Source organism: Talpa occidentalis, unplaced genomic scaffold (genome assembly GCF_014898055.3).
Source record: "Talpa occidentalis isolate TD23 unplaced genomic scaffold, MPIMG_talOcc4v2.1 talOcc4.12, whole genome shotgun sequence".
NCBI classification, from domain to species: Eukaryota; Metazoa; Chordata; class Mammalia; order Eulipotyphla; family Talpidae; genus Talpa; species Talpa occidentalis.
In genome coordinates, this window is record NW_023601212.1 from 70,320,911 (window position 1) to 70,347,564 (window position 26,654).

General features: G+C 44.4%; 1 protein-coding gene and 2 long non-coding RNA genes across 3 annotated transcripts; 2 read left to right on the forward strand and 1 right to left on the reverse strand.

Moving 5' to 3' along the window:
- Window positions 1–1,736: 1,736 nt before the first annotated feature.
- On the forward strand, window positions 1,737–26,346 carry LOC129145509 (uncharacterized). The gene is made up of 3 exons (XR_008551184.1): window positions 1,737–1,765; window positions 24,922–25,019; window positions 26,042–26,346. It is a non-coding gene; the product is annotated as an uncharacterized LOC129145509 (long non-coding RNA).
- Window positions 2,394–6,082, forward strand: PIGM (phosphatidylinositol glycan anchor biosynthesis class M). The gene has a single exon (XM_037504466.2). The coding sequence runs from the start codon at window positions 2,433–2,435 to the stop codon at window positions 3,696–3,698; it is 1,266 nt and encodes a 421-aa protein (XP_037360363.1). The 5' UTR covers window positions 2,394–2,432; the 3' UTR covers window positions 3,699–6,082.
- LOC129145510 (uncharacterized) lies at window positions 12,108–21,382 on the reverse strand. Its single transcript, XR_008551185.1, has 3 exons — window positions 21,284–21,382; window positions 18,820–18,883; window positions 12,108–12,367 (listed from the first exon to the last, which is right to left on the reverse strand). It is a non-coding gene; the product is annotated as an uncharacterized LOC129145510 (long non-coding RNA).
- Window positions 26,347–26,654: the final 308 nt, after the last annotated feature.

The window sequence follows — 26,654 nt, forward strand, 5'->3', positions numbered from 1 at the left end:
TGAGGTTTTTCTCCCACATTATCTAAACCAACCCAGCCAGAGAAATCCTTACTTAATTAATTCTCAGACATCTACCTCCACATTCTCTCTACCTTCTGAGACTATGCTTCACTGTTCTGCTACAGGAAAAGAATACATCAGAGACAGAGTCACAGGGAGGCTATGAGAAAGATTCAGACAAGAGGTCAATGAGAGGAAGCAGAGAAACTAGGATTCATCCCAACATTTTATTTGCAGGTTAGCCACACAGAGATTAAATATACTCTGGGCCAGACAGACCTGCTGTTGATTTCCAGTTCTGCCACTAGTTGACTATGTGACTTGGAAAGTTACTTAATTTCCATGAACCTCAATTTCTTTGTCTGTAAAGGCAGGAATATCCACCTTACATGGTAAGCATTTAGCACAATGCCTGGCACATTGAAAATAATTCCTTAGCAATGCTAGCTATTAGAAATCATTATCATTATTACTATTATTTGAACGGCGATGTGCTGCCATTGTATATATGGTTACTGTACTGTCCAAAAATAATTAAAAGTGAATTATCAATATAAGGCATACAAACATCAAGGAAGATAAAAGGGCAAAGAGATATAGCATATGAATATGGAATATGTAAGATTTACAGGGTTCATGAAATGATAGAAATAAATTATGTGAGGGAAGAGTAGAGGCTAGTCCTAGAAAATGCATATTCAGACCGAATGGAATCATATATCTTCTTGTACTAGTCTACAGGACTTCCCTTAGGAAGGAGGATCATCTGTAAAATCAAGTAAGACAATATTTATGAACATTTGCCATATGCCTAAAACTGCAATAAATTATGAGTAATTGAAAAAAAAAAAAAACCCTAAGGATAAGACTGTGTTTTTGAGGTCAAAGCCTCAAAACCGTATAATCTAATTGAAAAGGTCATGCATACATAATTGCAGAATTATGAAATTCTGCAATGCAGACTGTAAGTGCAGTAAGGGCCTGCAGAAAGGAAAGAGCTAATGGGCTGGAGTTCTTAGTAATTCATGCAAGAAGGACTGGAGTGAGGTGGGTGAAGTGGTAGATATTGCGCATGGTAAAATAATTTGAACGAGAAAAGGACTGGGAGTTGGGAGCATCCCAAGAAAACCATCTAGTAATATTCTAGTAAGAGGAACATCCAAAATCAATTCTATACTAAGTCTGGCAATAAGTTAGATGCTGAGACACAGAAAAAAATGAAGACAATCTCTGTTCTCAAAGAACTCAGAGTGATGGAAAACTAGGAAAGAGAAACATCAAAAAACTAGGCTTACAAAGCAGCATGACAAATGCTGTAATAATGGGCATTCTGAAAGGGAGTTTGGAACACTGGTGCTACACTAAACTGGGATGACAGGCACAGGAGGAAGCTCGCATGTGGAAGGGCAAATATTTCTGAATGAGAGACATTCTAGAGCTTAGAGGCACACTGCCTCAGTCTAGGTACCTGCAGTCAGTAGAAAAGAACTGGCATCTGAATCATGGATACTGATGAAAAGTGAGCTGCTGGCAGGCTAAGCTTTGTGTAGTTAACATTCGAATCCAGGCATGAGGGGTTAAGTAGGTGTTTGCTGCGGTGACGGAGGGGGGCCTAGGGCAGCTAGCCAGAGGAACTGTGGATGCAGTGGCATTGAAGCACAAGAGCATGGCAGATTTGAGACTTATAAGAAGCTTCCCAGGCCTCTTACACTCCTCCGCCTAAGGCTGCCAGATTAAAAACGGCCTTCCCGGTAATCTGGAGTAGGTAAGGAAGAATTCACTAGACCGGGGAGGACATACACACATTCTAGGTCGTCCCCAATACTGCAGGGATATAAACAATGGCGTCTCCTAAACACTGGGACAACACAGAGCGTCGTCTCTCAGTTCAGCCCGGGCGGTCCCACAGCCCGGATCACCCGCGAAAAGGATCTGTTTATTTCTCTTCACCCCTACATGTCACTGCTGTTTCTGCCCAGGCTGAGTGATGTGGCCCAAGACAGGGACTCACTCCCAAGCACACCCCTTCTTTTTTTTTTTTTTTTTATAGAGGCATGTTTTATTTATTTATTTGTTTGTTTGTTTGTTTTGTTTGTACATGCACTGGGTACAGTCAGAAGTGCGGGAGGGTGAGAGAATTCACCAGAGCCAGAGCAGAGAACACCCCTTCTTTAGGCAGAACCGCACTTAAGCAGCGCCGCTGAACTTAAATACCAGGCACGACCCGAAGTCCCGCCCAGGGGCGAGGCAGCCAATCCCAAAGAAGGATGGCTTTGCCCGACTTCCGGCACAGGGCAGCGTCGCGCCGGAAGTGACGATCAACGGTAGTTTGTGGCGGCGGTGCCCGACGCGCCGGGCGCCTGAGGCGGGAAGCCGGGGCCGCGTTTAGCGCTCGGAGGCCGTCGGCCCCGGCTGAGGACTGTGGGCGCGCCATGCGCCGCGGGGGGCACTCGGCCGAGCGGCGTCTCCAGCTGCCAGTGTCCCCCGCTGGTATATTCGGCCTGGCCTTTGCGGCGCGGGTGGCCCTGGTCTTCTATGGCGTCCTGCAGGACCGCGCGCTGCGCCTGCGCTACACCGACATCGACTACCAGGTCTTCTCCGACGCCGCGCACTTCATGGCCGCAGGCCGCTCCCCGTACCTGCGCGCCACCTATCGCTACACGCCGCTGCTCGGCTGGCTGCTGGTGCCCGGCGTGCACCTGGGCCCGCTCTTTGGCAAGTTTCTCTTCATCAGCGGGGACATGGTGGCCGCCTTCTTGCTGTACCGCTTGCTGCGCTGCCGCGGCTTAGGTCGCCGCGGCGCTTGCGGCTACTGCGTCTTCTGGCTGCTCAACCCGCTGCCCATGACCGTGTCCAGCCGCGGCAACGCCGACTCGCTGGTGGTCTGCCTGGTGCTGGCGGCGCTTTACCTCCTCGAGAAGCGACTGGTCGCCTGCGCCGCCGTGGCTTACGGGTTCGCGGTGCACATGAAGTTGTACCCGGTGACCTACATCCTGCCCATCGCCCTTCACCTGCTGCCGGAGCGCGGTGACGGCTCGCGGCCGGCCCCGTGTTCACTCCAGGCCCGCCTGTACGAGTTCCTGAAGCGGCTGGGCAGTCGGTCCGTGCTGCTCTTTGTGGCGGTGACTGGGCTCACATTTTTTGCCCTGACCTTCGGGTTTTACTATCAGTACGGCTGGGAATTTTTGGAGCACACCTACTTGTATCACCTAACCAGGCGGGACATCCGGCACAACTTTTCCCCATACTTCTACATGCTGTACCTGACGGCGGAGAGCAAGTGGAGTTTCACCTTGGGCATGGCCGCCTTCCTCCCACAGTTAATCTTGCTGTCAGCAGTGTCTTTCGCCTATTACAGGGACCTTGTCTTTTGTTGTTTTCTTCACACGTCTATTTTTGTGACTTTTAACAAAGTCTGCACCTCCCAGTACTTTCTGTGGTACCTCTGCCTTCTGCCCCTTGTGATGCCGCTAGTGCGAATGCCTTGGAGGCGAGCTGTACTGCTGCTGCTGCTGTGGTTTATGGGGCAGGCCCAGTGGCTGGCTCCCGCATATGGGCTGGAGTTTCAAGGAAAGAACACCTTTCTCTTTATTTGGATAGCTGGTTTGTTCTTCCTTCTTATCAACTGTTCCATCCTAATTCAAATTATTTCCCACTACAAGGGGAAACCCCTAATAGAGAGGATCAAATATGACTAAAACGTCCTCCAATTACTCTGCTACTTATATCTATTATGCTCTGATCTGTATGGACCAGAGAGGAGCTTTGGAGAGTTTTTAAAACATCCTAAGCACTCTACAGAATTGCTCTGTTTGGAGCATAAAATCCTGTTGCGACAAATTAAAACGAATGTTTGCCTCATATATAAATGGGACTCTGATTGAGGTTCCCTCTCTCGGAAGTCTTAGGGCTGATCTACCTAGGACATGATGAAAAATAAAGGTTATCTATTTGAAAATGGGTAGGCTGATCAAAGTTGCAGGTGCCAAAAAGTTTTTGTAGAAAAATAGAAGAATATAGTCAGAGAGGTAAGGTCTCTGCCAGTATTTGTTCTTACATTCTGCTGCTGTTTGAATCTGTCTTTATCTTTTAACACCAACGTTTTCTTTTTAAAGCTTTCCTAATGCTGTGAAAATTCACAAAGTGTTTCTAAAGTACAACTTTTTGATATAAATTATTACATTCTACTGTGCTCAGGTTGGGAAAGTTAATTTTGTATAAAGTGGGGTCTTATGAGATAAAGAATCCCCAAAACTTAAGTAGTCATGTTTCATGTATTTGTTTTATAACCTAGTTTTTCAGGACTTAATCTCCTAATATTCAACTACCATTTGGTTTTATACAGAAAGGATTAAATTTCAATTTAAGCTTGAGTTTAAAACTTTAAACTTGAGTCTTTGCATATTTTAAAATAACATCTTGCTTTTGATATTTGAGTTCCACTGTTAGAACCTTTAGTGTTCTTCTATACCTGTTTTTAATTTTTTGATTGCTAGAGTAATATTTTTCATCTAGAATAAAGTGTTATCTTTGTTGTGAAAGTAATATTAGTAGATTTTAACTATTAAAAAGTTAAAGTATTAGACATTTCCCAGCTTAACAGTAACCCACTTGTGAAAATTCCGTGATGGAAATGGAGGCCTGTACGGGAACTCCTAGAAGCATAGGAAGCATCTTAAGTAGCCATTCACCTTCAAAACCAGAAAATGGTCTTGGAAATGATGCTTTGGTGCACAGGTCCATTCCCTTACTATTACAATATTTCTGGGAGAATAATGCTTTCTGAGTTTCAAACAAGCAACCAAAAAAAATCTTAACATAGCCCTATAGGTTGAGGACTCCCTAACACAATAGTATTATGAGTTTGACTTTATGATTGTGGTTTTAAAAGGTAAGTATTCTCGGGCCTCTCTGGTGGCGCAAGGGATTCAGCACTGCACTATGAGGTGATCCGCAGCCTCTGCAGCATGAGTTCATCCCCGGCCGGCCAGGGAGAAACCACATGGCGAAGCAGACCTCTCCTGTCTCTCCCGCTGCTCCCCTCAGCAGTGTGTTTCAGTCAGTCTGCCTGTTCTGTTCCCCACTCTGTCTCTGGTAAATCCTCTCACCCCCCACATCTCTGACCTGTACCCCAGCTCTTGTATGCATAAATAAATAAATCTTTTAGAAAAAAAAGATAAGTACTTTCACATTTTTTTTAAGATTTATTTATTTATTTATTTATTTATTTATTTATTTATACAAGCACTGGGTACAGTCAGAAGCACAGGACGGTGAGAGAATTCACCAGAGCCAGAGTGAGTACTTTCACATTTTTAAAAGAAAGAGTTCCAGAGAATTGGTATAGCTCATGTCAGTTCATGTTGGGGGCTCAAAAGCCTTTGAGAAGATGTCTGCACACTGGTCATAATTAAGAAAACTTCCTGCAGCACTTCTTTGATAACTTTTAGGACCTGCTACTAGAAAGAAGGGAAGAATGGGTGGGTTTGCATGGGTTACTGTTGCAGTGAAAATACCAGACAACTGTGTGTTAACAGTGACCTTTCTTAGAATATCTAGTCTTATCACACTGCAGGTCTTACCATCAGGGCTGTTGGTATATGACTTCACTTGTGACCTTCCAACCACTACATTCTTATCTTTCTTTTTCATTCTTTTGCCATTAATAACTTAGAACTTTTTCTTTTCTTTTCTTTTTTTTTTTTTTTTTTGTAGAACAGCTGTGGGAAACAAATAGAATTCTAACTTTCCAATATAATTGTCTTTTTTGGTGTTCCTAACTTTTTAAAATCATAAGTATATTTACTTAATTTGCTTTTACTTTAGCTTTCTTTGTTATGACTTACTCATACTTATATTGAAATTGCTGGATATGGGCCTCCCTCGGTGGCATAGGCGCTTGAGTGCCTGCGCTGTGAAGCTGTCCGCAGCCTCTGCAGCGCCAGTTCGATCCTGGTCAGCCTGCGAGAATCCCACATGGTGGGGCAGACCTCTCCTGTCTTGCCTGCTGCTCCCTACGCAGTGTATTTCGTCAGTCTGTCCTGTTCCCTGCTCTGTCTCTGGTGAATCCTCTCACCACCACCACCACACACCCCCCCCCCCGCACCTCTGGCCTGTACCCCGGTTCTTGTATAAATAAACCAATAAATCTTTCAAAAAAAATTGCTGAATAATCTCACATTGATATTCAAGTTGCAAATGTATCATTCTTCCACTGTTAGAGCTTTAAGATTGCTTCAATTTTTAATATTCTAAATATGACTTGAAACAGGTGTTAGATCACTTCCTTAACATTCTTAGCAGTTAGTAGAGTTCTATTGGGATCTTTGTAGGAAACTGCCCTGCAAGACATTTTCTACCTAAGAACTGCAGGTGCTTCTTAAAAGATGCAGAGTATTCTGCAGTTTATATGCTGGAAAAACACTTAGTTCAAGAAATGATTTTTTTCACCTCTGTGGTTTTTCACTTTTTTTGTTTTCTGGTTTTATAATGTATCTGTCGTTTCTCTTGCAGTCCTTTTGGTTATATAGCATTCTGGTTTATTTCCTACATAATTTTGTTTTATACCACTCCTTGAGATCAGTATACCATTTACAAATAAGCATTAATGACAGATGTTTCTCAAAATGGTCTATTCTAAACAAAGGGGACTGCATAACTTAGTTTTTGCAGTTGCTTTAATGTCTTCAAAATGTCCTTGAATATCCCTAGATAAAGTCCCTAGATGAGGGCCAATGAAAGACTAATTGCTGGATAATATTTGGTCTTTAGCCTGACATCCCCATACAAAAGACTCTTAAAACTGTAGATTTAGTTACTGATTTTTCTTATGTCTGAATTCCTCTGTTGGTCATGTCACATTATTTCAAAAGGTTTGTAGAACTTGTCTTTTAGTTAGTTGACTTAAGCTGAATATATTGTTATTTCTCCGTCAAAATGTTTTTCTGCACCCATCAGCCCCATCAGTTTTATTTGTACAATAGAACTAGTGGAAAAGGGAAAAAAATGACAAGTTTCACATGAGACAGTTCCTAAGTCCCAAAATGCAATCTCTTGGTGTTCTTCCAGTGCTTTATTATGGACAGCTTTAAACATTACCCATATACCTACTAAGTTCTATAGTTAACATTTTACCATATTGCTTTATTTTTATAATTTTTATTTATATAACTTATTATGAATTGTGAAGTTGCAAATATCACTAAACTTCACCACTAAATACATAAGCATGAATCTCAAAAAAAGTCCTTTCTTAGAAACAAAGATATTAGGCAAAATAATTTGGCATTGCCCATATGCAACTATCTCTAATTTGTGTTTAATCTTACTGAACAGACATTCTTAGATCTCAAAGATTCCTTGAAGGAAAGGGCATGATTAGCTTTCCCTGCTCTTTAAAACAAAGAGTTAAAAGGATTTTCCTTTCGTCAAAGTTGAACAAATAATTATTTTGCGCAAGTCTGGATGTCTTCTAAGTAAGAATAGTAATCATCCTTAAGAAGTTTTCCTGGTAAATGATTATATGTGTTTGAAATCTTAACATCAACCCTTTTCCCCAAAACAACAAATGATTAACTGATTTTACATCTTGATGATGCTTAAGTTCTGTTTTTCATGATGAACTGATTTAGGGTACCTATCCTGCCATAGTTTTGCTTAATTTTCACAACAATACTTTAGAGTTGATATTCATTATCCCCATTTTATAAATGAACATAGACTCAAAGATTAAATGACCTATTAATGAGTGACAGGGCTAGAATTTGAGTGTTCCCATGCCTTAACAACATTCTTTCCGTTGGATTAGTTTTGCACAGTTTCAGGACCCAGCAGGTTATTGCTGCAAAATAAAGAACTCCATACTAGTACCAGCAAATGACTTGCCAGTCAAGTTGCCCTTAGTCTTTTAGGTATTTGCTTGATGGACAGTTCTCTTGCAGTGATGCAAAAAATTGTCATTCCCAAACTTTTCTTTAATTCTAGACCTTTAATAATGTCCTCCCACATCCAAATCCTCTCACCAAATTGTATAATTTCTTTATTACTGCTGACTTCATAATACCCTTCCTATCCATATCCTGAGCTAAGTTAATTTGCTGAACCGTATGTTAGCCCAGCTAGTGTGAATCAAGCTTAGGAAGCTTTGAAAACTTACTGTTTCCAAAAAATAAAAGATGCCCTACAGGGCCTCCCAGGTGGCGCAGCGGTTGAGCGCTGGGTTGCGAAGCTGCCCGCGGCCTCCGTGGCGCCGGTTCGATCCCCGGCTGCTTCCCGGCCACGGGAGGAGGGTCCCACATGGTGCGCAGACCTTCCTGCCGCCCGCTGCTCCCCTCAGCAGTGTACTTCGGTCCTTCTGCCTGCTCTGCTCCCCGCTCTGGCTCTGGTGAATTCTCTCACCCTCCCGCACTTCTGACTGTACCCAGTGCATGTATAAACAAAAAAACAAACAAACAAAAATAAATAAAGCATGCCTCTATAAAAAAAAAATTAAAAAAAAAAAAGATGCCCTACAGTGTACAATCTGTGCACTCCCATAGTTAGAATAATGTCCCAGACACTATGACATGAGTGCAGACCTAGACAGCTTAAGATTCCAATCCCAGTGTCTGACCTTGGATAATTCTTTTACCTAGATAAGTTAATTTTCTGTCGGTGAAATGGGGTGGTATTGTACTTCTCAAAGAATTGTTTGGTAAGGTTTGGTTTAAGTAGGTAAGGTTGGTAAGGTTTAAGTAGGTAGTATGCTCAATGTTTGTGCTGACGCAGAACGAGCAACCCCACTCTCCTCCCAGCTGTTGCCTGAATACCAGCCTTTAAGGAGCTCCTTTGGGAGTCTAAACTTTCCCTGATCTAATAATGGATGTAGGAAAAGGCCCTGAATTTATACCAAGTCATTGTTTTTAACTCTCATTTACTAGGAATTTTATTCCTAATAAAATATCAGTCTGGTCCTTTGAAAAGATAGTAATTATATGTTAAAATGTATGTAGAGGTTTTTTTTTTTTAAGATTTATTTATTTATACAAGAACCGGGGCACAGACCAGATGTGTGGGAGGGTGAGAGGAGTCACCAGAGACAGAGTGGGGAACAGAACAGGCAGACTGACTGAAATACACTGCTGAGGGGAGCAGCGGGCGAGACAGGAGAGGTCTGCGGCGCCATGTGGGACTGTCTCTGGCTGACCGGCCGGTGGGATCGAACCAGCGCTGCAGAGGCTGCAGACATCTTCACAGCGCGCGCTCAAACGGCTGCGCCACCGGGGGAGACCCATATGTAGAGAGTCTTGAGGTGTCTTTCTGGCTGGGTGATTTTGTATTTGTGTAGTCCCAGCATATGTTAGCTGACTCTTAAGTGGAGATGGTTTATACCCTTAAATTACACAGCACTTTGTCGTGTGGAGGGTCATTCAAGGGTTGTGCTCTGCGCATGGACACCCTTATCCTGCCTGGGCCACGAGCATCCAAATAGCGCATGTGTTTACTGAGCCAGGAGAGCATTTAGACAAAACGGCTCTCACGTTCCTGATCCTGAACAAAAAAGACTAACTGGAAATATTTCTAGCTGCTCAGACACCTCGCTGATGGTTCTGTCTGCTCTATAAAATGAAATGACATTTATAGTGACTACTTAAAAATAAGTTGGAGTGTGACTGAAGCTGTTCATTTCACAGAGGAAAATTTTAACCTCTGTCCTCAATTTTTGGGTGGGGTGGGGGTGTAATTATTTACAGATCTCAGCCCTGTGCCAAATCTTAACAGTGGATGAGTAAGGCAAGGTCCACACTTGAAGAGTGAACAGTTGAGATAGCTCATTAATAAAGTGAAGTGTGAGACCCCAATTCTGTGGCATATAAGGTGGGGAAGTAGAGGCTATTACCATTCCTGCTTTACAGATAACGAACATTGAGGCTCAAACAAGTGACTCTTCAAATCCAAACAGCTTGTCAGCGACAAGAGTAGGTCCTCTGAGCCAAATCTGTATTTTACAAGCCTTTAATTCTATATGATGACGGGTGTTGACAGTGCAAAACTTCATTTTTCATCAAAAGTCCTTAACTGAGGAAACAGCCCTGAGAGTCTTCGATGTGCGAGGCATCGCAGGTGCAGCTCTGATAGTCTTCATGGAGCTGACCGTTCATGGGAGGCAATGATGGTTGTCAAAGAGAAAAGGCAGGCAAGGGAGCTGAGTGATGGTGAGGCGAGAGAGTGCTGCTTTAGACAAAGTGCTTACAAGGCCTCTTGAGGTGGTATTTGAGTAGAGGCCTGAAGGAAGTAAAGACATGGTGCATTTGCAACGAGAGGGAAGGGCCGACCTGGCTGAGGGAAAAGCCGCGCGCTGGCCCTGAGGTAGGAATGAACTCCGTGTGTTTAAAGACCAAGAAGGGGGCTTTGAAACTTCCTTGCTTAAAATCTCTCATTCATTATAATTTGGGCTCATTAATTTAGCTCAAAAGATCCTTTATCCTCTACTTCTCACCTTTGTCTCCCACTTCATCTTCCACGTCACCCCACCCTGCAGTCATACCGAATTATACCACCTCTTTGCACTTTTGTGTCTGCTGTTTCTTTGGCTAAAATGTTCTTTGTTTTTTTCATTGTTGTGTCTCGATCACGTGCCTCTGTTTGGTTTAAGATGCCCTTTGTGGAGTGATCTCTGCTTGGGCATGTCCGTTACAGAGCACAGATCACGTTGTGCTGTAATTTCCCATTTTCCGTGAGCTCCCTGGGGTCAGTGATTATTTCTCATTCATTGATACTATTTTCCTGAGGCTTTCCTGGAATCAAGCAGAGACAGACGGAGGAACAGACATCTTGGAGCTGCTCAGTGTGCCACGTGCGCTTCTGGGTTTACTGGATTGGGTTGTGCACAGATCTGCCATGCGGGAGCCAGGGACAGTGAATCCCCTTGCAGTGGTAATGTGGCAACTGTGAAAAAGGGACAGTTTCTGGGTGCCTCTCATTTCTAAATGCCAGCAGTGTCCACCGGTTTTCTAAACCAAAATCTTAAATCACCTCCTCTTGTGCTTGCTACCTACCTGCCTACTCAGGCAGTCAGTCACTAGATCTGTCAGTTCTACCTTTTAATGTCCCCGGATCCTCCTGGTTTCTTGCCATTGTCACTGCTGACTCTACAGTTCAGGTCCTGTCATCTCTCACCTGGAATGGGTAGCTCCTTACTCCCACTCTCCACCCTTCATCCTTCCTCTCCTTACCTCCCCTTTCCTGCAGCCTGCTTCCCACAGCAGATCTTGTCCTTGTCCCTGTCCTGATACAAGCATCCTTGAGGGCTCCTTGACTTGCAAGGAAAAGCCCAAAGTCCCTAGCATCCTATACTTTGCCCCGGTTTCTCATACTCAGCCTCACTCCAGCCCTGGAGAACTCGGTCCCCTGGCATTGCCACACTGTCAAGCCTTTGCCTGTGCTGCGTCCCTGCCCCTGCCGTGTGCTCCCCCTGCTCTTGGATGAACTGCCATTTCCAGGCCCAACTCACGGGTCCTCCCTCCCAAGGGAGCATGCAAGGGGGACCATCAAGAAAAAGAGAGGGCCAGAGTTAGAAGATTTGGTAAATTCTCTCTGAACACAGAGAAGCATGCTCTTCGAGTCAGCTCCTGCAGGAGAAGAACTGCTTTGCGTCCACAGCCTCACACAGTGTAGTTTTGGTAAATGCTACCGGATAAATGAAGCTGGAGCAGGGAGGGAGCAAATGCTTGCTGAGCACCCAGGGGACATTTTCATAGTTTTCATTACATTTCTCTCTCAAAACATTTTCAGATAAGTATGATTCACTGACAAGAAAACAGGCTTAGATAAATGCTTTATTTTCAAAGTCACAGGCTTGTAAAGGATGGAGCGAGAGTTGGAATCTAAATCTGTCTGACTAAATTATTGAGTGATTCTCAGCCAGGGCACTTTTGCTCCCCACTCTGGGGACACAACTTGGAGATGTAACTGCTGCTGGGCCTCCTAAAACAGAACAAGCCCCAACGATGAAGAACTCTGGCCCCAAGTGTCAGTAATGCTGAGGCTGAAACCCTGAGCTAGACCATGTTGAGTCTTGAAAAACAATCATCAAAATAAGCACATCCCCCCGGGAGCCCCCAGAGCAGAAGGGATACCTGCTTTAGGGTGTTGGGGCCTGCTGTGAGCCACTGGCATTGGTAGAAAAACTGGACTCTGCCCGGTCCTATATCTACCTCCAATGTTACAGCACTTTTGCTACTGTGCCCACCCTGTCTTCTTTCCATCTGTCTTCTCTGCTTTTTCTGTTCCTCCGTCAACACTAATTATCTCGGAGAAGGCAAACCAGGAAGCATCAACATCTTCAGACTTCTTTTCTAATTGGAAGGTAGAGTCAGTCTGTAAGAAACTGCAGGTTTCAAATTGACAACATCCTCAGGATCTGGGAACAAGGCCAAAAATGTCACCTTCTGAAACTGACAACTAGAAATGGATGAGATTAATCACTGTGATAATCTTCCCAGGAAATAACGCACCTAAGAAATTCTTGATAAGCGTGCTGCTGATAGTACTTGGCTGTTCCCTTATCTCAGTCAGGGTCCAAGGAGCCTCCCAGTGAAGGAAAGCATTTAAAATGTGACTTGTAAAAATAAACTGTAATCTAGGAAATTTTAAAATGTTTGTCTTGGGAAAACTTCTAATGGGGGAAGCCTTTAATGACTCATAAGTTTAAGTGCCTGTAATTGTTAGGGGTGGGGGGGGTGTGTGTGTGTGTGCATGCACGCCTGTGTTTCACAGCACAATGAACCCTAGGAGGGAGGAGTCAGGTTTATTTTATCGGTGTCTGGCAGCAGAGGTGTGAATGAGTCATAGAGAAGGGTGGGAATTAATGGGGTGTGTGTTTAGGGGTGGAGGAAAGTCACAGACATACTCTTTGTAATGAAGTGATTCTTAATCAGGCATCCAAAAACTTTCGTTGCATGCCATATTGTGTGTGCATGTGAGTGTGTGCATGGCTTTGGTGGGAAGTGTAGGGTTCATCAAAGGAGAGAACCCCTGGTGGTTGAACCAACACAATGTAATAGAAAGGCGAGAATCAGGAAAGGCAGGGGAAGTGTGTTCCTTTTAGAAGAGGGGTTTCCCTTCAGAGCTCAGATTCACTGCCCGTGCATGCTTGAGGCCCCTCATGTACATGTGCCGAATTGCAGAGGACAGACAAGTGTGAGCACACATCAGACACACAGAATCCAGCCTCATGGATGCTGGAGAAAAGTTACAAAGGGTGAAGAGAGGACCTGGAAAGAATACAAGTGCGTGTTTGTATGTGCATGTGTGTGCATGTGCTCGTGTGTGTGCTCATGTGTGTGCATATGTGCATACACGCACGAGAGGAAAGGATGAATATGAAATTGTTCTACAAATACCAGCATTGGTGCTGATTGTAGAGTTCACAGAGGCCCTGGGGTAGCCTGTGATCCCAGTAAAAGAATTCTATGGACGTTGTTCTAGGAGGCTGGGCGGTTAGGATGGAGTCCTTCATTGTCCCAGGCAAAACTCATTTAGTTGTAAGTCATAGAAACTGACTTTAACTAAAGGACTTATTTAAAGAATACTGGGTGAGCCTCCCCGGTGGCGCAGCAGTTGAGCGCTGGGTTGCGAAGCTGCCCGCAGCTTCTGCAGCGCCGATTTGATCCCCGGCAGCTCCTCGGCCACCGGAGGAGGGTCCCACATGGCGCGCAGACCTCTCCTGCCGCCCGCTGCTCCCCTCAGCAGTGTACTTCGGTCCTTCTGCCTGCTCTGCTCCCCGCTCTGGCTCTGGTGAATTCTCTCACCCTCCTGCACTTCTGCTGTGCCCCAGTGCTTGTATAAATAAATAAATAAATGTTAAAAAAAAAAAAAAAAGAATACTGGGTAATTTATAAGCTCCAAGGGAAAAGCTGAACAGAACGGCAGTTTGGGGACTTCTACAGTCAGTGACCAGCTCCAGTGACCTCCAGTGTCCAAATCTGTGAGTGTAAATCTCTGTGTTTCAAATTTTCAAGAGAGAAGTGAACTGTCAGTACTGGTCCCAGAGATGAGGAAACTGGGAGTGAGGAATTCCTTTGGAATGACTGCAGCTTTGGGGGCTCGGGAGAATCAGTATTACATCTTGGAGATGATCTGGATGCGTACCAGTCTCCTGACAGCCAGCTACACTGCGTGCCCTCAATGTGTATTCTTAAAAACTAATTAATAGGGAGGGGGAGGGACTCGGGTGGGTGAACTTTGAGGCAAAAGAAACAAAATGTGCAGCCCGATGAGCTTAGAATCCTCGAAGTCCAATGAAGACCCTGTGGCTTGAGAATAATTCTCAGGACATGGAAAATAGAGGAAGGGCATTCACAGACTATACCCTGCTGGGCGAAGTTGGGGGTCTTCTTATGTGCAGTAGAAAGCCACCAGAGGGGTTTGAGCAAATATATGAAAGCTGTCTTAAGAAATCACTGGCAACTCAGTGGATCATAGGTCCGAGAGACCAAGGACACCAAGGAGAGGTTATTGCAAAAATCAGAGGCAAAGCTGGCTTGAATCAGGGCGCTAGTACCAGACATGGCAAGAAGGGGGCTGATTCAGTATTTTTGTTTACTGAATAGACAGGATTTGCTGATGGATTTGGTAGGGGAAGAAGGGAAAGGAAATCCAAAATGAATCCTTGGCTTTTGGTTTGGGCAATTTGGAGGACGGTAGTGCTGTGAGGATTTAGAGCTCTGAGGATTTAGACAAGGAGTGTGTTCAGGGAAGAAAGCAGAGTTTGGAATGGATCGTGTCAAGTGCCAGAGGTCATATGTCCTAGTGGGGAACCCGATATCTGGCTGGGAATCCCCATTACAGGTGTTACTTAAAGCAAGCAGCAGATGAGAAGGCTGGAGACGGTATCTTCCCCTGGTGGGAGCCGAGCTGGGCAGCAATGGGCAGCAGAGATGGGATTAGTCAGGTCAAACAAATGTAATCCTGCTTTTAAAGTACAGGCTCTTAATTTGCAGTTTCTCCATGTACCACTTCGTTCTTTTGGACACGAGCCTTCTTGTTTATGAATACACTCTCAGATTCATCTAGTAAATGCCACACTCCACACTTCTCCTTCCCTAAGCCATTGCCAAAATCTTTCCAACTTCTCTTTCTGTGTGTTTGAGGGGCTGGCAGGAATTCACTGTTAACTGGGCCTGGAAGGAAGGCCAAGTCTGCCAATAAATCTCTCTGGGCCTGTAAATATTTGTATAAGGTCTATTAACTGTATTAAGTGGCTGCAGATTAACCAGGTACTTATGGACATCTCTAATAAACCACATGCAGAAAACCCACTTTGTGGATTATTTGCAATAAAATTTAAATTTTTCAGAGTGTTACTACTAAGCTCTCTTCTGGCATTTTGCATATGTGGGGGTAGCTCTCTTACCAGCATTTAAATATGACTTTATTTTAAAAACAATCCAAGCAAAATATAAGTGGAAAGGTAAGTCTGTTGATTCCATCTGGTGTGTATTTATTTACATACACAGCAAATGAAACCATGGTAACCATGTCTAGCTCCTGATACAGCTAAGTAACTATAATCATCAATTAGTCTACCTGAGGCCCCTCAGTTTGCTTCATTTTTTAGTTAAACATCGAGTTTTCCTCCGTTGTCAAAGCAATATGTTCATTGTAGGGAAAAAAAAATGTAGAAAAAGGAAATTTGGAACACAATTGTCATAACAACACAATCCAGAGATAACCATTGGGGTGGGGAGGGTGTGTCTGATCTCTGTCGACTGTGTAGATAGAGATAGTCACACTAATGTAAAATGAAAATAAACTTGATTTTCTTTTAATTTGAAATCAATTTAGTTAAAAATTAACAAAAGACCTTAGTAATGTATTGTAAGTATCTTTCCGTAATAATAAAAATATTTCAAGATTTCTTCAGACTTTAAACAACTACCATGAATGCACTCCTTTTACCTTTCCTCAATCAGTGTTCATACTGTCCTGTTTTTGGTTTGTTTTTGTGTCCAGCTATTATATCAATGATGGCATCTTGCAACTGAATCCTCATTTATATTTTCATTTCCCTAGACTGAACTCCTAGAGTAGACTTGCCGAGGCAGGGATGCTGACACAAATGTTTTACAGGTTGGATTCCTGGCTACTTCCACCGATACGACCTGATTTGCCAACATGACCTCAAAGACAATTTTAAAAGTCTTCGTCAGTAGGGGAAAACTGGCATCTCTTCACTGGCATCATTTGTAGCCTTCGATTGTGAGTGAGGATGCCTGTTGGCAACTGGCACTTCTTATGTTGTGACCATCTTCCCACATCTTGAACTTGACATTTTCTGGAGATGCTTGCTATTGATTTGTAAGTTAGTCTCTGCCATAAGAGATTTTGATCTCATGTGTTTTAAATATTTTCCCTAGTCTGCCACTGGACTTTGTGTGTGTGTATGTGTGGTTGTTTTTTTTTTTTGACCTGAGATAGTTAAAAAGTATATGTACTGGAGGTCAGTGTTTTCCTTTCACAATTTCTGTATTTGCTGCTATTTTTAGAAAGTCTTCCTCACTCACTTCCTAATTATAAAAATATTTAGCTGTTTTTTTCTAGTGCTGTTCAGTTACATTTTTTTACATTTAAATCCTTTTATCTGTGGATCTAACTTGGTATGACAGAAGTAGAAATTTAATTTTATTTATTTCACATGACAAGTCATTCAAACATTAATTTTTGTCCCCTTCCCTCTATTCTGCTGGCAGATTAGTCAGCTAGGAAAGTGAGGGTCACAGCTGGAGGCCCACAGTCATGCTTGGCTGGTGGATACATTCAACTGAGATGATTTTTGAATTAGTTATCCACATAAAAATATCAGGAAATTTTATAGAAAAACCTGGTTTTACAAATTCTCTTGAAAGATCTAAATCTCTAGCAAGGTAAGCTCACATTTGCTCTTGACAAAAATGGAAAGGAGCTGGGAGCAATTGTCTCCTGCAGTCACGGAGGCCCAGGTGCCCTGCATTTTGCTGTCTGCCACTGGTAGCTTGTGTATCTGTTTTGCAATAGGACCCACACATGTAACAAGAACTCTGAGCTAATACATATCATTTTCAGTTCATTTTCTTGATTTTTTTTTGGGTCATGATATCATCAAATAAAATATTATGATCTTGTCTTCTCTTTTCCAATGTATATACTTTCTAATTTGTATTACACTTGGTTAAGACTTCCTAACAATTTTGGAATAATAGTCATGACAGTAGATATCTTTATATTTTACCTGATTTTAATGGGAATGTCCCTTGTGTTTTAAGTATGGAGTAAACATTTTTCCTTTTGCTGAAGAGGTTTACTTTTACAGCCCACTGACTTCTTGATTTTTTATTAATATCAGTGAAGCGTGTTGAATTTGATCAAATGACTTTCAGCATCCGCTGATAGCATCCTGGGGAGCCTCTCTGAATTCAAAGCACTATAATAAAAGATTTTCTAATATTGAGCCAAGCGCATATTTTTATTATAAATGCCAACAGTTCCCAATAAGCCTTAATAATACAGCTCTTTGTCTAATTTCCTATCAAAAAAACAATTAGGGGTTTTGCATCTATTTTTGTCATGATATTCATCCACTGTAATCACCTCTATTTTTTTTTTCTCTTTTTGGTACTCTGCTAGGTTTTTTTCTTAAAATATACTCCCTGTCATATTTCTGCTGCTGCCCATTCTTGCAATCTCTAAAAAGTTGCTGTTCATTGATATGTATTATTTGTATTTATTATTTTTCTACCTGAAATGTCTTTTTATCGTCTACAACTTTTGCATGAAATCTTATAGAAACCAAAAAGTCTAGAACATGTATTTGTAAATATACAAATAGTAAGATAAATATGCAGAATAGTAAGGCAAATCTCAGGGACCCACACCAGTCTAAGAACTAGGACCTCAGCAACACCTCAAAATACTTTCCAAAGGTGTCCCTCGACTTGCCCAAATGAAACCACACCCTAGAATTTTGAGTTAATATACCCTAGCTTTTAGCTTGTAGGTTTTTTTTTTTTTACCTTTTAGACACTGAGCCTTAACTAGTAGGTCATTTCATGGGATGTTTTAGATTTTGACACACACAGACTCACAGTGTGTTCGTGTGATCCTCTCTGCCCAACACTGAGATGCGTGCGTGTCCCTGCCACGTGCAGCCTGAGCCCACCATCTTCACCGACCCCCACCATGCGTTATCTAGCTGTTCCGCTATTGAAGTGCATTTTTGCCCTCAAGGTTGCAAAGGAGAAATCTGTTCTTTCTCGGTAGAAATAACCTGTCTATTTTGTTTTCTCCCTGGATGGTGACAGGCCTTTTTTCTTTACCTTCAACATCCCATCTCCGCCAGAATATATCCGGAGGAGCCCTGTGTTATTGAATTTGCCTGGCACACCTCAGATTGGCCTCTGGGTTTTGTAGCTGGTACTTTTTCTCCACATTGTTCTCCCTACAAATTCCTTGTCCAGCAGGGAAAGTGATTGCTGTTCCGCTGGAGGCTGTGTGTCCCTACTGACGCCTTGCAGTTCCCGCTCAGGAAACAAGCTTATTCTTTCTTGACTTTCATGCCCTTAGAGGTCCCTGCGGGGGAGTGTAGGAAGAGAGGGGCACACACAGGCAATCTCACCTCGGGCAAAATCTTCCTCTGCAACAGCCGGCAGTGCTCACCACGACCTGGGGCCTCCAGGAGCCCCCTCCTCAGCCCCGGCCACCGGCTCTGCCCAAGTGCTCCCACACCCGTCCCTTTCTCAAGGCTGCGGCAGGTAGTATTTTGCACACCCTCCACAAATGTCTGGTCTTCCAAGGTTCACTCACCTCTGGGCTGTGTCTCTTGGTGGCATGGAGTGTGTGTCCTCTTCTGTCCCACAGGTCATCACATCTGGGAATTACGAAGTTGGCTCAGATCATCGTTTTGGACTGGAAACACTGCCCATTTCACTTGTATTGACACTTATAGAGGAAAGTGGCATCTGGGGGCCTCCTTGGTGGTGCAAGTGTTAAAGTCTCAGCACTATCAAGCTATTGCCAGCCACTGTACATGAGTTCAATCCCCGGCCAGGGAGCTGACCCACATGGTGCAGCAGACCTCTCCTGTCTTGCCCGCTGCTCTCCTCAGCAGTGTATTTCAGTAGATCCACCTGTTCTGCTTCCCACTCTGTCTCTGGTGAATCCTCCTACCCCCTGCACTTCTGGCCTGTACCCCAGTACCCCAGTTCTTGTATGCATAAATAAATAAAAATAAATCTTAAAAAAAAAGTGGCACCTGGTGGAGGGCAGAAATGGCCGGTCCACTCCTAAAGAAAGTCATACCCAGGAGGCAATTACAAGGGAAACCTGGAGCTCCACGCCAGAGGAGCGCTTCTTTCTAGCATAGACTTAGTCTTTTCCTCCCGACTTCTGGGTAACACGAAGGAAGGCTGGCTGTTTGACCAAGGACTTGGGGAAGGAAAGAGGCGTGGGGTGGGAGGCTGAGCAACGTCCCAGAAATTCTGTGGCTGCGAAGGGAAGTCCTTTCTCCAATTCTGGATCCTGAGCTCTGTGCCTGCTTGTCGGGGTCACCTACACCAGCGGTTGGTGTGTGAAGGGTGGGGCTCTCTTAGGATCACAGATATTTTTAATTGTCTGAAGGCTTGGCTGTGGCCTGAGTCTGTTCCTCACCTGGGGATGGAGGTATGTCCAGCCAAGATCTGGAAACGACATATATTTCAATCATGGATTTTTTGGATTTTCTGGGAGAGAGAGAGAAGGGGGCCATGAAATAATTATGGTTCTTTTATGCCTGTTGGAGTTCTTGAAACACTCATCTCTTTGCCTTTACCACCACCCAAGGGTACTCACCTGAGGATGGGTCAATCTAATCAATCAAATGTCACCAATGTTAGGTTTGATAGGGTCCTAAGATGGTGTACTTTGGAGTTTGGGATTAAATAAGATAGACTGCACATGATGCTAAGAGGCAGGCCAGAGGAACTTGACTCTCCTAAAATCCCCCTTTCCTTATGAAACACAATGCTGAGAATTACTCAGATCCTCAGGTGAGTACCCTTGGGTGGTGGTGAAGGCAAAGAGATGAGCATTTCAAGAACTCCAACAGGCATAAAAGAACCATAGTTATTTCATGGTCCCCTTCTTTCTCTCTCCCAGAAAATCCAAGAAATCCATGATTGAAATATATGTACTTTCCAGATCTTGGCTGGACATACCTCCATCCCCTGTGCCACTTCTGGCCCTTGCAGAAAGTAGGATTCTTCATTATCTAAATAATTTCAGACCCCAGAGCTGGAAACAGGCTTGCCCACTATAAAGCCTCTAAGAGTAGACAGTGGACTATGGTGGGTGGGCAGCTGAGTTCCCTTTTACATCTCCCCCAAGGACAGCAAGTCTAAATTAGTTGAGACAATCACAGCTTCTTCAGTTACTTAATGACTCATGACCTCAGTTTCCTCCTCCGTACAATGGTGGTAAAAATAGTACTCTTTATGTATGTTGCGAGGATTAAGTAAGTTTAATGCTTTTAGAGCAGTTTCTAGGCCAGAATAAGTACTTAATCAATACCAACTATTTGTGATATTGTTATATCTTATTTGGATCATTGAGGAGTAAATTTCTCCCTATTCATTAATAGAAATGCTTAAACAAACAACTTGATCTGTAAACAGAACAAACCCTGAATGGGAAATTTGCAGCTCTCTCACAAAACTTCCTTGGTTGAGGATTTACAGCCTGCTTTCTGGGTTAGTGCCCTCAGAGCCCTAGTACTCTACTTAAGAACAATAGATGAGGCTCACAAAGTCTCTTAATCCCACCACCTTCCCAGGAGAGGGAACACTGTTATGTGGTGATGACAGTGATTTCAGCTCATCCCTTTCGGTTCTTCCCAGGAGATCCTTGAAACTCCCTTTATAGCAAAGATACCTTCCAGTAAGACTGACTATAAAAAGAATGTTCTCTCCCATTGGCTTGTATTATAAAATCAGAGATATGATCACGTAGAAAATATCCCAATTGATTTGACAAGAATGCTTAGTTGGGAAGGAGTACTGTTTTATTCCACAATCAAAGCATAAGCTTTTTAAGAGAAGGGTTTCAGCCACCTATTTTGTGGCCATATAGTTACTGGCAGGCCCTGCAAATTACTGGGCATAGTAAACCTTGATATGGGCTAGTCAGGTATTTATAGTAGGAGCAGAATTTCTGAAAGTTACTGTGGAGTTCTCTTTGCAAACCAAAGATTATTTTAAAAATTAGTGTATGAAGAGGTAAAAAGACATGCGCCTACATTTGAAAGGAGAGGAGTCACAGTCTTGGAGATCCCTCTGTGACAGGGCCCTGTGGTGTGCTTGGTGCTTGGGGTGTAGTGATGAGGTCTGTGAGATGGGGCCCCAGACCTCTGTGATTCAGTAAGGCTCTTGACCTAGGACACCAGTGACTTCACTGAGTTTATGCAGCCAATGGCGGTGCAGTGGCAGGACAGGCCACTTAGCAGGTTTTCTGATCCAGCAGACTGGGTAAAGGAGGAGTCCTGGAGCCCTCAGTGGCTTTTGCAGGCTTTTACTGGGATTACCAGGTACACAGCAGGCAGGGGTGCTGGGGGGCGGAGAGGCTGGCAGGCCTCCCAGCCCCCAGCAACTCTTCACTCTATCTGGGCTCTCCGGCCTTCTCTCGTGTTCTCTCTGCTTCTCTGCTCTCCTGCTTCCGTTTGTTCTTGGCTTCTGCTGGTGATGCCGCCCTTAAAAGCCCAGTCTTAGCCAAGGTGAATCCCATCTACATATGCCCACACCCTATTCCAGGTGCCCGCCATCAGGCATGCATTAGGGACCACAGGGTTCCGTCATCTATCCTAATGGCGGGAGGGCAGAAAAGCCTGACACTTTTTACCTACCCTACAGGCGGCAAGGCAGGGATTTAGCTATACTAGAGGTTCCAACAGCTCCCTCTGCTTTCTGTGTGGCAGAAATTTCTCCTATTTTGATTCACACGCAACACTGAGAGAATTTAGCCTCAACCAGCTGTTTCATTTCCTATGGAGGAAGTTGGTGCAATACCATGTCTTACCAGTAGATGTCACCATATGCCACATTATTGTCACTCTCCTCCCTGCCTGAATTTTACCTGGTTTGCAGATTCCTGGTATCCTTGCATCTATTGGGGTGGGGGCTGGGAACCTAAGAGCGCTATGAGAATTTAAAAGTTTGTGTTTTGATCATGATGAAAATTTTTAAAAGGGTTATTTGACTGGATATAAAGACAAAGCTCTTAGTGGAAATTCATTTTTTTAGAAAAAGAAAATAGATCTTTCTTAAAGTGAACTTCAAGGATGAGAAGCAGAGGGTCCCTGGGGACGTCCCACTGTCTTTTCAATCAGTGAAGCCCCCTCCTCTTTCCATATAGGAATTTGAGGAGCTTAAGATTTGAGGTCAGACAGACTGATGTGAATTCTGCTCTTCCATCCTTCTAGCTTCAGTCTTCTGTCTTCTACCCTCAGTTTCCTCAGTTGCAACACAAGGACACCTACCACAGGGTGGTATGCACATGAAATGCAAGGCTGCGTGAAAACACAAAGATTTAATTGTCATTAACAATGATTATTTCACTTGATAGAGTATTCCTATAACTAACATCATTTGAAAACTACTAGTTCAAGTTTTCATTTTGAAAATGGGGGGGGTTGGGACTTAAGAGGCTAAGGGATTTGGTTCTCTGATTAAATTTCACAATTTCATATCACAGAACAATTATTTATGTGAAACAAGACATGCTGGTTTTAATCTTTTACAGGTGTATCCCTTCCCACTTGGGGAAACTTGATATGTCACAGTTTGAATTTATAAAGCTGATGAAATACAAAACAATCCTTCACCTAATGCTTTAACATGACATATAATTCCATTTACTATAAAATTTCATCTTTATTTGTTCTCTTTGCAAAAGTAATCCAGAATAAGTTTGTAAAATTTCAACTATGTGCTTGAGTAATAAATCTATTGATGCAGCTAAAGCTTAATTTAATAGATAAATTTAGATGGCTTCAGAACTCTTCAGTCACAGATTTAATGCTTTGATTTAATTGATTCTGCAAATATTTTGCCTGGGAACTTTTGAAATCGCTGAACAGTTGTCTAGGCTATCAAGAGGAGGGTTTAATGAAATGGGAATTCATGGATATGTGGCTTTATGATCGGTTGCTTTGATAATGATTAACTGAAAGAATAATCCAAAGTGGTGTGGGTCTATCCTCATTTGTAACGGCAACTTAGTTTACCTTTCCATGGAAATCCACCGATACTAACACTTTGCTTCTGCTCCCTCCAACCCCTAGGATTTCCAAATAGTTATTTTTTAAGGAAATACAATGCTGTTACAATAGAATCCAGGGCAACTCCATGCGTTCTAATTATCCTGAGTTAGAGAAACCTCTGGATCATGGAACCAGCAGTTCAAAGACTGGCTAGATTAGACCCAGGGTGTTCTGGCTACTTTGAAGGTTGTTCTGGCTGTTTGGTCATCAAGGCAAAGCCTTGAGATGCAGTCACCTGTTCTCAAAGAGCAGGTGGACCTCCTGGAATACTTGGGGCTTGGGCAGCTGCTGTCACAGAGGGCACCAGGGTCAGGACCCAGCACAAAGACTGCTCTTTGTGGACCCATAAGCCATAGTGTTCACTGGCTTATGGGGCCCACTTACTCACCAGGCCCGAGAATCACAGTGTCTGGTACCATGATACTTTTGGGGTTCACGAAAATGTTTAAAATGCTTTGGGGTTCATGAAATTCTTTTGTTTTTTTTTTAAGATAAATATAGTGAGTATCCTGCATAACAAAAAAGTAGCCTAGGCTACATTTGTGAAATAGAACTTAAAAATATTTTTTTATGGAAGAAGGGACCAAACTGTCCAGGACCCATGAAAGTCATAATATAACCTTGAGCTACACCTCATGGTCTCCTAAATTTAACATCAGAGGAGAGGGAGGAGAGGGAGAGTGTGAGAGGGAGAGGTTCCCCCGCCACTGGCCCTCAGGAGGATGTTTGGTGAAGAGGCCCTGGCTCCTTGGGCTCCTGCAGTGAAGGGGGTGGTTGCGTTGTGTGACTTGTCCTAAACTCCAGAGACCTTCCAACCCCACCACCCCACTCCCAGCCTGTCACAAACTCCAGATCTTCACAAATAGGCTGGTTTATCCCCATTGTTGTGCCCATCTACCCCCACTTTGGTGTGCTAGAAAAAGACACGTGGGGGGCTGGAGGCAGAAGTGGCCATTCCTCTCCTGGCCTGGTGGGGGCGCTGGCGGCTAGCGTCAGCTCTTCTCTTCTGGGAGTTTCGGTGGGAGGAGCGCTGACCTTTCCAGGGCTGGACATCTGGGAAGCAGGAGGCCACCCTGGTGAACAGCAGACCCTGCTGGTTAGCTCAGAGGGGAGGAGTCGCTTTCAGCCCTGCTTCACCCCACAGTGCCGCTATAGTCTGACACTCTCACCCAACGCCTGGCCCCTGGGGTGACATCTGTGCCCTCTGGGGCATGAGGAAGCAGCCCCTCTCTCCCGGAGACTCATGGGGAGCAAACAGCTTTCTCCCCCTGTGTCAGGATCCTGGGATTAGGGGGTGTTGACTCTGGGGTGACTCACACCCTGAGAGCCGAAGGTCCCTTCACCAGCTGGGCTGGGGAGAGGTGGGCAGGTGTTACTGTTAGGGGGAACAGGATGTCCTAAAGGTAATTCCATACAGGCTTTGTGGACTCCACCCCCACCCCAGGCCAAAGCCAAAGACACTGGGAACTCCAAATCCCATCACCACCAAAGGGAAGGTGGCTAATAAGTCCCTTATAAACGCGCGGGTGAGGACCCACAGCCAGGAACCCGTTCAATATCGGGCCTGCTCTATAACATTACCAACACATTCTACCTTCACTGGTGGTTTCTACTTTCAGCCTCCCTGGAGCCAGGCCTGGGGACACAGATGGGCAATGCATGGCCCCTGCCCTCAAGGAGGTGGTGGAGATAAGCAACAGACCATCATTGGTTCAAGGTGGGTCTGCTGGGAGGGGGCTGGTGGGCAGGACAGGGCAGGGCAGTCCTTTCAGGAAGGACCCTGAGCCCGGTGCCTCATGTAGAGTGTGGGGACCACAGAGTTAGGATGGGCATCTCGGGACAAGACGGGATGGCAAGAACAGAATGAAAAGACAGGAAAGGGGGTGACTCCAGTTCCCTCATTCAGGGATCTTCCAGAGGGAGGAAACTAACATGGCGGTGGAGAGGGTCTCAGCAAGGGACTGCTGGCCGTCCTGTCTGTGGAGGGACCAGTTAGGGAAGTTGAGCTGGAAGGTGGGGGCTGCAGAGAAATCCATCCCCTGGAAATGCTGTTCCCAACAGCAAGCATGAGTGTCCCCTGGGGTGCACCTGCCCCAGCCTGAATGCATCCACCATCTCCTGTTCTTTGACTTTTCTAGTATGCAGGGGCACCACTGGTACTGAGACCTCAGGAAACCTTTGAGGGTCTTCCATAGATGTCCTAGGAAACCCCCAAAAATTGAGTGGAGGAGGAAAAGGAAATGCAGGGGAGGAGAGACTCCCTGTCCTGCCCCGTGACATCCTCTGTTTATTGGTCCGTGTGGGAACGTCTGCCACCCCAGGCAGGTGGTGACACAATAGCTCGGCTCCCGGCTCCGGCTCCCTGGGATTAATGTTTCCAGTTGGCGCCTGCCAGGCTGCTGTGTAGCTGGACTCGGAAGCTGGTGGGTTCCGGCTTAGACCTTTCAAGTATCCACACATGGCTCCCCCCACTGACAGGGCCTGCAGACCCTTTCCTGCCCTTCGCCTTTCTTCTTGTCTGCAATGGGCAGCCTGCACACCCTTCAGTCCTGATCCCGAGACCCGGCCCTTCCGTCCAGGGCCGCAGCCAGGGCCTCGGGCACAGGTGTGAGCCCCCTCCCTCCTCCAGGTGAGAATATTATGTTGTTTGGGGCTAAACGGCTCCCAAGTGGGCCTAATTGCTAATTCCTCCAACTCAACGAGATTCACTTCTGTTGAACTCCCCCTTCTGCCTTCCAGCCCTATTTCATGAAGAGGAGCCCCCCAGTAAGACACACCTTCCTCTGCTGCAGATTCTCAGTGACGTGTCTCCTGACAGCCACACTTACTCCTTCTAAATTCATAATAAATCCAAGACTTAGCTGATGACATCTGCAAAGACCCTATTCCCGAAAAAGGACTCATACTCAGGTTCTGGGTTGATACGAATTTTAGGGGCCACTGCTGGGCCAGGACACACTCCTGCCTGAGTGTAAATCTACCTGGTTTGACTCAGTCTCACAGTCTACTGCTTCTTATGTACTTGAAGTGAACAAATGGCTGACATAAATATTTTTGGAAAACTAAGCATCAAGATTGATAGATTTTTATCAAATTTTATCTCTGGTTAAAATTCATGGGCCGTGAATCTGGCCAAAAGTCTACTAGTTTGATTGAATACTGCTGAGCGGCACCCCCTGGTGTAAATCCAAGAAATGCTTAGTATAAATTCAGTTCCTGCTTCACCTGCATTCTGGACCTAAAGATCAGTGCCGCATACTAGTTACCAGTTGCTTTTTATTCATTTCACTGTAAAATGAAATACCATTTTATACCATGACTGTAGCTGTTTATAAACCTGCTTTCTCCTTAA